This window comes from Toxotes jaculatrix, chromosome 19 (genome assembly GCF_017976425.1).
Source record: "Toxotes jaculatrix isolate fToxJac2 chromosome 19, fToxJac2.pri, whole genome shotgun sequence".
NCBI classification, from domain to species: domain Eukaryota; kingdom Metazoa; phylum Chordata; class Actinopteri; family Toxotidae; genus Toxotes; species Toxotes jaculatrix.
Genome location: NC_054412.1, coordinates 16,301,952 through 16,314,263, shown reverse-complemented (window position 1 = coordinate 16,314,263; position 12,312 = coordinate 16,301,952). Strand labels below are relative to the sequence as shown.

At 40.5% G+C, this 12,312-nt stretch overlaps 1 protein-coding gene across 2 annotated transcripts; it reads left to right on the top strand.

The window, feature by feature from the left end:
- The first annotated feature begins 3,065 nt into the window (after positions 1-3,065).
- Positions 3,066-12,285, top strand: gtf2a1 (general transcription factor IIA, 1). Of its 2 annotated transcripts, none has more exons than XM_041064802.1 (10): positions 3,066-3,244; positions 4,983-5,084; positions 5,481-5,667; positions 5,866-5,930; positions 7,197-7,272; positions 7,484-7,608; positions 8,038-8,142; positions 8,527-8,832; positions 9,237-9,326; positions 9,900-12,285. In XM_041064802.1, exons 1-10 carry the CDS (start codon positions 3,215-3,217, stop codon positions 10,005-10,007), a joined length of 1,194 nt encoding a protein of 397 aa, XP_040920736.1. In that variant the 5' UTR covers positions 3,066-3,214; the 3' UTR covers positions 10,008-12,285. The 2 variants fall into 2 exon arrangements, with proteins under 2 accessions (XP_040920736.1, XP_040920737.1); XM_041064803.1 differs by lacking the exon at positions 3,066-3,244 and adding an exon at positions 3,634-4,515.
- Positions 12,286-12,312: the final 27 nt, after the last annotated feature.

Genomic DNA, 12,312 nt, shown 5'->3' with positions numbered 1-12,312 from the left:
AAGACTGACCCCGATAATTAACCTCAAATATTCCCATCAACAAGGGTCTTATCATAACCATGCCTCTTCCGCCAGTTAATTATTCATTTACTTCCTTTAATCATTTAAGTTCAATACTTCTGATTAAAGTCAAACTCAGCTCCCCCTTCAGGGAAAGAAGTTAAAGAGTTAAGTGTACCAAAGAGTTCCTCAATGTCTTATCAATCTGAGTGGTGCCATTTTGGAGCCGTGTGGCAGTGGAAGCCCATTCATAATTGAAGCCGAGACAGGCTTAATCTCGAGCCAGTGCCTTCCCTGTGCAGCACGCTCCCACCACTAACACAACTGGAGCTAGCAGCTCCTCTGTTGCTATGCAACTACAGCAAAGAAAGAGGTGGTGGTGGGGGGGAGAGAAAAAAGTGTGCCTTCTCTAGATCTTTAGAGGGCATCATACTACTCAGTAACTGAGACAGAGACTCAAAGGTAAAAGGTAAAATGCCCGGGATAACACATTTTTACATTTGATCACATCTCATAGTTTGAGAGAAGTCTCCAGTAATCTTTTTCACAACACTTTTACAAGTGCATCAGTATCAGGTGGGCCTTTTTAATTTCAGCTCGGTGAATTAAATGTAATGAAATCAGTTGTTGTGACGTACCATCTTAAAGGAGGCACACCGAAGTGCTAAGTGGACTGATGCACAGAGAGCTGTGTGTTCCTCCGGTCTATATCATCCATATCCACAGAATGACCAGCGAGGCAAGTTTCCATGGAGACAGAAGTGGATGTAACGTTCTCTTGTCAGTTCTCATTTATTGCAAAGCTTTATTGTTTTTGGATATTTTCCCCTGGTAGTCAGGGCAGGTGTGTTTTTGATTAAGCAGACAAGACCTATAGACATAGCTCATCCAAAAATTCACTTAAATCCCCCTTTATTGAATACCATGTAAAATAGTTGTGTGCTGTACAAAGTGAATGTATTGTGCGTGTGTGTGTGTGTTTGTGTCATGGAATTGGAAAAGGGCAGCTTGTTTTCTGGAGTTCTGGGATGCAGTGTGATCACACTCTAGTGGCAGCATCATGGTACTACATGAAAAGTGCCCTTGACTCATAAGGAAAGGTGTCTGTTATATTGTAGAAACTCAGTGTGAATAGGACTAAAAGTTTTGGTATTAAAAAAATCTTTATGTTCCCTTGACAAATCCTTCATGAGGTAGACACCCACACTTTGGATCATGGATCTGTTACAGCCTCTCATCAAGCCAATCAGTGTAAATCGATTGTAACACAAGCTCTGGAAAGTATTATATTAATCCATGCTGTACCAAAGTCAGCACAACTGGTGTAATAATTATTTATACCCTTTACTTCAGTGAAGTAGGGTAAAGTAGGGTAAAGATACTGGATTACAAGTAAAAGTTCTGCATTCACAATCTTACTTGAGTAATAGTAGAGAAACCTTATCTGCTAATGGCTACTGTCCCTGTTATGTATTATATAATTTAATTATTAGTATTGATGCCTTAATGTACACTCACTAAGCACTTTTTTTTAGGAACAGCAATCTTATACTGGGTACTTCTTCCCTCCAAACACCCTCAGCTCTTTGTGGCATTGATTCCAAATAGAAGTTGCCTTTACTTCATGTTGACATGACTGCATCACATCATTTCTGCAGATTTGTCAGCTGCTCATTCAAGCTACTACTCCTGTTCTACTACATGCCAAACATGGTCTACTAGATTCAGATCTGTTGACTGCAGAGGCCACTGAAGTTCACTGAATTCCCTGTCTTGAAAATGAAACCAGTTCGAGATGACTTTTACTTTGTGACATGGAGCATAATCCTGCTGGAAGTAGCCATTAGACAATGGTGGCCATAAAGGGATGAACATGGTCGGCAACAAAACTCAGACAGACTGTGTCATTCAAACCATGATTGACTGGTACTGAAGGCCCAAAGTGAGTCAAGTAAACATCCCCCACATCATTGCACCACAAGCAGCAGCCTGGACTGTTGACACAAGGCAGGTTTGGTCCATGGATTCATGCTGTTGATGCCAAATTCTGACCCAACCATCTGTGTGCCTCAGCAGAAATCCAGATTCATCAGACCAGGCTACATTTCCAGTCTTCAGCTGTCCAGGTTTGGTAAGTCTGTGCCCATTGCATCCTCAGATTTCTGTTCTTGGCTGACAGGAGTGGAACCCAACATGTTCCTCTGCTGTTGTAGCCCACCCGCCTCAAGGCTGGACATTTTGTTCATTCTGAGTTGCTTTGTACTCACTACAGTTGTAAAGAGTGGTTATCTGAGATACTGTAGCTTTTCTGAACTGCTGCTCACTGGATGTTTTTTTGGCACTATTCTGAGTTAAACTCCAGAGACTGTTGTGTGTAACAGTCCCACGAGATCAGCCGTTTCATGCTATGGTCAAAGTCACTGAGATCACATTTTTTCCCATTCTGATGTTTGATGTCAAAATTAACTGATCTTCCTGTATCTGCATGATTTTATGTATTGCACTGCTGCCACATAATTGGCTGATTGGATCATTTAATGAATGAATAAGCTGGTGTACAGGTGTCCCTGCTGAAGTTTTTGGTGAGTATATAAGAAGCATAGTAAGCATTGTAGTTGGAGAACTGTACTCAGTTGATTGAGCACCAGTCAGGACAGTAACCACAGCATTTGTAAGTTTTCAGGTTTGTTATTTTTATTGTTATAGAAATGTATTATGTGCTATCATATCTATAACTTATAATCAAAAATTATCTGCTAGTGTGTAGAAAGTTGTGATTAATTCCTTATATAAGATAAACCTTTATTAGTCCCACAAATTCAGTTACCTAAATTTCAGAGTATTCTAAAGCTAATGCGGTCTGTCCACATTTGACAACCACTTCGCGCGTTTGAACTACATTTCCCAACATCAGCAGTATTAATTGGTCATCATACTCAGCACGAAATCTCGCGGTATGTGTGGCTTGACCCTGCCCTATGTCTCGCGCACTCGCAGCTCCATCGCTCAGTATATAAAGCAGGACAACGACGGAAGGAGGACGGCTGGGGAGTCGCAGCCCGGGATTGTAAATAAGACCGCTAAAACTGTGTTTTATTTACAAAAGTAATGCCGGCTGTTTTAAAATATCGTTCCCAGTTGTTTTAATTCGTTTTTCGTAATTTTTGGCTCTATTTCTCGCCTATTTCCGTGTGGTTTTTACACTACGCGTATAATGGCGAGCTCGGCTAACTCGAACCCAGTGGTAAGGATCAATCTCTAAGGATTGTCAGCGGGGGAAATGGGGGTAAAGTTAATGGAAAGCTGTCGACGAGCTGTTTTTATTTTATTGCAGTAAAATTAATCTCTTTTAACAAACACTTCACTGTTTTGTCAAATAAAAGGAAGACTTAAGTTCAGTCAATCGGCCATTTTAATCAGTTTTTCGAAACTGTTTTTTTTCCCCAGTTAAGCCCATCTGGTTGGAGCAGTGGCTATTGTAAATGGAGCAGTAACGTGTTATTTTGTTAAAAATAGGAAAATAAGTGCAGTGGTGAAATGCAGGAGTTCAGGTTTAATTCTGAAAATGTAATTTTAATTTCTAAGTTATGGGCTGTGTGTCAGGTTGAAGCTTTCATGAGTTGACCGTTAGTTGGTTCATGATATTGTTTCAGAGGCTTCTTACATTAATTGTAACGTTAAAGCTAAATATGCATTATCGGTATTTAATGTTTGTGCTGTTACTGAAGTTCTGGGTCAAAGCATTGCTTGTGTCGATGAGTAGGTGATAAAGGGACCCATGGTAAATGTAATCTAAGTAGTTTATTTTGGATAATTTATAAATTACAGATGTACGCAAAGCACCTTGCCATCATCCACTGCGAATGAATTAAGCTTAAGTTTTTAAAAAAATTAAAGTGTCCTTTGCCGAAAGTCGTCAACGCTCAGTCAAATGCCTCATCATTGTCCACCATTCCACGCCCAGAAGACAGGTTATCCGTCCCAAACCACCACTTTTACCCATCTCATGTCAAATTTGTCCTGCTCCCTACCGACAAGGCCATACTGCTTAGTCAAAGCTGAGCACTCATAAGATAATACACCGAAATTATCCTTCACAGTCCGCCACATACTGCTCAAACTACGGTGCTGTCGAGCGCGCAGTTTGCCGCTCCGTAAAATGGCTTCCACGTCTCCTCTCTCTCCGGTTCTGGCCCTCCTCCTTTCCGCTGCCTGGTTTTATACAGCCATATTGGCTCTCTAATATAGACTGCCCGGGATGGGAAGGTGCTACTCGACGCTACGTCACCGGCTCTACATATAAACACCAGACTGTGCTTTAAATAGTGGAGAGCAGACAGGCCGAGGGGGAGGGAAGGAGAGACCGAGGGCCGTGCTGCGGACAAGGGGGACAATGCAGCGCAGTGAACGCAGTGCGGTGGCCTGCGTGTGTCTCGCTTTTAGCGTTTACAATGTACCGCTGTCTTCTAATGCTGAAATGCGACCGTTGTGCTGTTGTAGACCCTTAAACGGACGGTATGCATTTGTTGTTGTTGTATGCGCCATGCATGCCACGGTATCCCGAGGGACGTAGTGTATACCTTGCTGGTCGTGACACAGACACAAACAGACCTGGTTCATATGGATTAGTATAAGAAGCCACGCAATGCTGTGCATATAGCTAAATCCCAGGGATTATGTTGCAGTGGACCAGTTTTAGAGTTCATCTATACAGCAGTTAATTCCATATTATACATAATTATGCCTGTTTGACAAGGCAAAATTGAATTACTGTAACACCCCTCAGGGGCTTTTATGTGTATGTTTTGCTAATGTTATGCTGAAGCTAAAGTGTTCCTATTAAACATATTTTGAATACCCAACACCATAATTTCAAATGTAAAAATCAGTCCTAATTGTTATACATCGATCATCCCAGAATTTTTATACCCTTTGTTACAAACATGGTAATGAAAATGTGTTTTCTTTCCTGTTCCTAACAGCCTAAACTATATAAGTCTGTGATTGAGGATGTGATCAACGAGGTGCGAGAGCTGTTCCTGGATGAGGGAGTGGATGAGCAAGTGCTTCTGGAGCTGAAAACGGTAACTGTCCTCAGCGTTACTGTTTCTGTGCACAGCTGCATACAGAAGAAATATCACTAGTGCAGCAGCGTGGTGAAATGAGATTAATCTTCTGCTTCAGAATGTATAGGAAGTAGCTTGTTTCAAGCTTCTCCTGGACAGTAATAGGGTATATGTCTATTTAAGAGTACCCTGGATGGATTGATTTTCTTAATAAAAGTGTTGCATCAGAAAACAACTTAAAGCAGGGAAAGCTGTGTTCAAACAATAATATAAAACCAATTTCAAAATAAATACAGCACAAATGTATTGCTCATTGTGAAAAAATTCATAATCTTGCTTTTGCAACACTTTGAGTCAAAGACAGCTTCCTGACAAACTATAACCTTCTGCTGCTTTTTCTTCCTGATGCTTCAGCTATGGGAGAACAAACTGTTGCAGTCCAAGGCAGTGGAGGGCTTCCATACTGAGGAGCAGGCTGCCATGCAGGCCGCTCAGCAGCAGCAGCAACAGCAGCAGCAGGTTCAACAAGTCCAACAAGTCCAGCAGGTGACCCAGCCAGCACAGGCCCAGCAAGTCATCCTGCCCCCCCAGCAGCAGCAAGGTTGGTCAGCACTGGCACTACCACTAGTACCACTAACTCCTGTGAAGGAAATTTCTACACATTGCAAAAACGCTGATCTGAAAGTCAAATACAACATAAAAAGTGCTTCTACGATGTATAATTTTTACGAGCCAGTAGTACATTAAATGATAATTAGTAGATCTTGGGGCATGTTATGACTTATGTTTCTCTCCACAGCTCCCCAGCAGCAAGTCATTGTTCAGGACTCCAAGATTCTACAGCACATGAGTGCAACAGGGATGGTAAGTAGATTATGTGCATATAAACTGAACATAAAATTATAGTTTGGGGTTATGTACTCCCGAAAACCCGAAACTATATTGTGCTTAAAACAAAAAGTAAGTTCTTCAGAGTAGTGTAAAACCTGTTATACTAACAGTGGAAGTAAACCAAAGATTATATCCAAAACCAGCAAAAGACTTTGTTGACAAGTTGCAGGTGATAAGTTTTTGATGGGCAGTGAACAAGACTGCAAGAATGTTCAGTAGGTTCAGCTGATCTACATACACACACTGTGGTGATAAAAGTTAATCATAGTGCTTCTTTTGGCTCACAGATTTGACATTTTGCCTGTGAAATAATGCCAGATTTGATGCCTGCCAGTCTTATTTTGTTGCAGTGGGACTCGCGCTCAAAAACTTATTAGCACTCTGTTAGTTTCATATATTTTTATTAAGAGAAATGTAAAAGTTCAAAATTATTACAAGTTTTCCCGACTCATACACTGAGTAGCCTGCCAAAAATAAGATGACAGCAGAGGATCTTAAAGTGTCTCTGCAGGCCTTTTCCTTAGAGCAGGATGACTGGTCTCGTAACAGACAGATGGAGGGGCAGAAGAAAACGGGTAGAGTAGAGGAAGGACTTTCAGAGAGTTGTTCAGTAGCTTGGATTACAGTGCACGTAAAGCCAGAAATAATACATCCTCTTACATGCTCCCATTGTGTCTCATACACAGCATTTCCTTTATCAGTTTTATTTTCATACAGTGGTGTGTTAACACTTCACTACTTTTTTGTACTGCCTCCTCTCAATAACGCCTCTGTTCAGAAAGCCATCTGTGAATGTCAAGGGTTGTATTTGTATTTTTTCTTTCTCTCAGTTCTAAAACACAATTTTTAAGCTTCACTTGCCAGTTTCTAACCTTGCACCGTCAAACCGAAACATAAAATGACTGAAAACAAATATTCGAATGCAGCTTTTGTCACATGATTGTAAATATGAATATTAGCCCTTGAATTTTTAAGAGGTTGCACTGTATTTCATAAATATTAAAATGTACTTCACACTAAGGTCATAAATATCTGCATGTGTTTACCTGGTGTGTATTTTTAATACCTATTGACAACTTTAAAAGTTAAACCCTCTTGATTTCCACATAGTTGAATCCAGACCTTAAGGCCATATTCATATTTTGCTTCAGGGCCAAGTGCTGATGTGTGAATGAGTTTTCCTCACTGCCTCACTTCAGTCCCTCTCACGTGTGTGTGTGTTCTCGTTTTCTCCTCTAGAGTGCAGCAGCTGCCGCAGCAACCCTTGCTTTGCCCACAGGGGTCACCCCATACCAACAGATCATCACCAACCAAGGTAAAACACTCACATAGGCATTTCTGCACATCATGCTCTGTGTCAGGTTTTATTTCCCTGAAACAACCATAATAATTTATATCATATCATATCAGATAATTTACTTAAATCTTTTCCTAATGTGAATTAGCTGACTGCACCAAATGTCCGTGTCCGCTGCCAGAGATCCACTCAGACGCACTCATCTCTGTTCTGTCTTGTGGTCTCTCAGGTCAGATCCTGCAGGTGGTCCGTGCCCCCAATGGGACTCAGTACATCATCCAGCAGCCCCAGCAGCAGATCCTCCTGCAGCAGCAGATGCAGCCTGGTGGCGTGCAGGCACCGGTCATACAACAGGTATGCCTGAACACACAGCTAGGTACATCTAACTTTGGTAAAAGGGGGACAAATCCTAAAAAAGAAACTGGGCTGGAAGTGCCACACAGTTGCATGTACCTTGCTTATCTGTGGTCTTACTAGCGGCAGTCAATAACTTGCTGTATATAATAATTGTCATCCTGTGCCTCATCAGTTCATTAATCTGCCCACGACACATTAGATTGAATGGAACTGTTAAGCTGCAGCTCTTAAGCTTAATACTTCATTTACTCCTCTGCTTTTCAACAAAACAGTGGAATTGCTTGAAAATTATAATATGTCAGTTGTGATTTAGCATTGAATATTGTATTTTCAGATGTACTTCCCCAAGAAAAGTCAAAGAACAAGACTAGGTCAATCTGATAGCTGCTGTAAAATGTGGACTCTTTCTGTTTAATTTGTGTCCAGGTCCTGGCTCCTCTGCAGGGAGGCCTGCCCCAGCAAACAGGAGTCATCATCCAACCGCAGCAGATTGTCTTAGCTTCAAACAAAGTCCAAGGCAATAATACACAGGTCAGCACTTCTCCAATTCCTTCACGACCAATTATATTGTTCTTAACTGGAATTTTGCATCACAGTTATGTTTTTCTCTAATGCACTGTGCTGCTGTTTTACAGCCTTCTAATATTTTCATATTATAGATGGATATGTAAGTGTATTCTGGTTTGGAAGTTCTTTGGGTGTGTTAGATTTATTCTTCTGTAGTCATCATGGACAAAGCCTGTTGGTAAACCTACAGGAAGCTTGGCATAAATCATCATTTAGTTATTTTTCTAAATATATAATTCTGTATATATGCTGTTATCTGAAGTCTGGATATTGAATTACACTAATGACAGTTACATGTCAAAGTTAGTCCGGCATCATATTGACCTTGGGTTCCTTTTAAACCCTCAGGTGATGCAGGCAACAGCTATGGCGCCGCAGCCTGGTCAAGCAGCAACAGCAGCTCAGGTCCAGCAGATTCAGCAGGCCCAGGGTGCAGCTGCACCACAGGCCCCAGCACAGCCCCAGGCCCAGCAGCAAGCCCAGCCCCAGGCTCAACCCCAGCCTCAGGCACAGCAGCCTCCCATGATGCTGCAGGTGGACGGAACTGGAGACACCTCCTCAGAGGAGGACGAGGATGAGGAGGAGGAGGAGTATGATGAAGACGACGACGAGGAGAAGGACAAGGATGGGGGAGAGGACGGGCAGGTGGAGGAGGTGGGCACAAGAGGAAGTCTTTGAAAAATTAAACTGAACCCTGACCCAAAATCAGTTTTACTGTTTTATGGCAGCTGATTTCATGTTGTGTATGTTGTTATATTTTGTTGAAGTATTTTGAAATAATTCACTTCATACATGACTTGGAATTTGTCACATGCATTTCTTTTAGTGTGACACCTTCACAAAAAGCAAGTAAAAACGGGCCAAAAACCAAAATATTAAATAAAAGTATGTCATACAGTGATATTTATCTTTTTTCCCTTCAGCAGAATTAGCTAGGGAGGTCAAGTCACCACATATATGTTTTAATATCACATAGACCAGTCACCATTTCAAAGTCTTTTCCACCGTTTCTAGGACATTGAACTCTGTTAAACTTCTTGGTTTTCTTTCTTTGTCAGGAGCCACTGAACAGTGAGGATGATGTCAGTGATGAAGAAGACCAGGAGCTGTTTGATACAGAGAATGTAGTGGTGTGCCAGTATGATAAGGTAAGAAGTCTTCGATTCGATAAAAACCCTGTGTGCCATATTTCTAATCCCCTCCATCTCTTTATACAGAATATTTACTAGAGCATGCAGGTTTTTGGCAGCTTTGCCTTTTAACTCATGTATTGTTTCTTATCAACTTGTAAAATATTTGTGTGAGCAAATATGAATGAAATTCACAGCATATCAGTTTTGCTACACAAAAAGACATAATTAAAACATTAGTGTATCTTCACTGTAGTAAAACATTTAAAAATTTACTGCCATGAATGAAACATATGGGTATTTACAGTCCTTTGTTACGCCGCTGTCTGCTATTGGATATTAGGTCTTTCATTTGCTTGATGCACTTTTGGCCTTGATCACAAATATCAAGTTTATTACAACACGGTTTGTCCCTTGGTAATTCAGCGCTAATAAAGAATTATAGATCAGTGCTGCTTAATATCCGTGCATCTGTCCCACTGAGCATTCAGTGTGCATGGGCTAAAGACTTTAGAGCCTGTACCCGCCGTAAGCTGAAACAGCGTCCATCTGTCTTTGACGCCCACAACATTCATTTCTTTCACTCCCCAGATTCACAGAAGTAAGAATAAATGGAAATTCCACCTGAAGGACGGGATCATGAATCTGAACGGGAGAGACTATGTCTTCTCCAAAGCCATTGGGGATGCCGAATGGTGAAGTAGAAACAAAATAGAAAAAAAAAAACAGGAGCAGGAACTCTGTAACTCCTTCTATCCAGTTAACAGACACTTTAATATCCTTCCATATCCTGTGACTGGATTCATTTCAGGAAACTTCTTCTGAGTCTTTGAGAACTCTGACAAACCCAAAGGACTGTGAGGGTACTGTAAAACCTGGATGTCGTCAAAAATACTCGACTAGCCTTGCAGGATGAGAAACCTACAGGGGAAGGGAAAGCCTGTGAACAGAGCATTGTTTCTTTTTATTTCTTCCTCTTCCAGGCTTCTCTACTTTTTTCCTGAGAGAATTCACATATTTTGGAAAGCAAGCATTTCACATCGCACAGGTGTAGTGGACCAGGGTGACATGACCTGCCCTGTCGCAGGAGGTCAGAGGTCATTCATTATAACCCCGTAGATGAGAAACACCTTCATGATGCACTGTAGTCGGTTGACTGGATTGACTCGTGTCTACATACATTTAAGTCCAAACTTAGTGCCACCAGTCAAGATTGCTGCCTTTAGAACGGCCAGAATCAACTTTTTGGCTTCTAATTTTTGTTCTTGGATCGTAATTCTGTCTCAATTCATGTTTATGAAAATGGTGCTCCAGAGTGTTTTATGTAGTTAACAAACTATTATTGTTTTAAACATTTTTTAAAAAAAAAGATATATATGTTTGATGAAGGGTTAAGGCAAAGAAGGTACAATTACATTAATCTCAAAATTACTAATAGTTGCGTAAAGGATTTTTTTTTTTTTAATCTTCTAGGGAGTGCTGAATCCAAAAATACTTTTATTTTCCTCATCTGCTTCTCTGGAGCTTCATTCCATCTTTATCTCTAACATAACAAAAAAAAAACAAAAAAAAAACGGAAGAACAGATCCAACACTGAGTTCATTTCAGAATTGTACAAAATGTCTGGAAGTTTGTCCTGTTGGTGTATCTTCTTTGCTCTTATTTTAGTTCTCTGCAGCCGTCTGAAAATTTGCACTGTCGGTTTATCAATGTGTAGTGAAATCAGTCAGTCAAGTTAATCAGTAACCACAGCGTGCTCTGTTCTGTCCAGTTGTATGTCTCTGTGTGTGTGTGTGTGTGCATGCCTGCGCATGCTCTAGTGTGTGTTTGCGCTGGTGTGTGTGTGCGCTAGTGTGAGAGCGTGAGAGTCAGTGACTGACAAGACAGGCGTGTGGTGAGTGGTCAGTGTGTGTATGATGGTTTGTGTGTGTTGTCACTGCTTTTCTCTGGAAATTTGTTAGTTTATTTTTCTTGCACACCCATAATCTCATAATGTCAGAGTTAAAACAGTAAAATAGAGTTTCAAATTAGTTTTTCCTCTTTTTTTCTTTTTTCTTTCTTTTTTTGGTGGGGCAGGGCGGTGTCCTGGTTTTTTTTTTTTTTTTGGGTTTTTTTTTTTGGTTTTTTAATTTATTCCTGAAAGTTCATGAAATGTTCTATTTTTTTGAAAAGGTTGGAAAGCCGCACCAAACTGTGCTCTTATAATCTAATAAGTGTTCCTTTTTTCTGTTGGCTGGACAAAGCTACGTAACGCTGTGTTCCAAATCATTTCGTCCACCATATGTTCTCCTGTGCTTTCATTTTATTCATGATTTTTAAAATGAGAATATTTTCTATCAAAGTGAGTTTAACTCGGGGGCCCGTGTGTTTCTCTGCAGTTTGTTTTTAGTGCCCCTGTTGCAGCAATTTGAAATAAAGTATGTGTTTTTCGACTGTTGTGTCGATTTGGTTGTTGGCCAGCTCTGTGAGGTAGAATGTTTTTACAGAAACCACATAAACACCAAGGAAACACCGATAAGGTAGCTGATGTAGAACTAAAAGATTTATTTAGACTTTTGACATACACGATTTAACTGAAATAAAGTTAATTTTTTGTTATTTTTCCCACTGACTGAAAAAAGAATTGCATCTATTTTGTTTTATGGACAAAATAAAGCATCTTTAAGACACTGTTACTGGCCCATCACCATCTGCAAATAACAAATATAAATGTGCTGAGGGAGAGGATTCTAGCCCGTGGCACTGTTTCAGGAAATATATCACCCTGCAAGATCACAGCATCCAGTAGCTCTCCATGGTTATTTATATATATAAAAAAAAAAAAATTAAATCATACTAGCTCATAGTTATTTCTTTCATGTTAATCTCCATATTGTTGGATGTTGTGTCTGCCTGTTGAACTTTATTTCAGTTCCGGTATTCACGAATGACGGATGAGTTTCTGAAAAGGATGTCTATTAAAAATGTATTCGCCGCATTCTAATTGTTTAGACGTGTGTGTTCT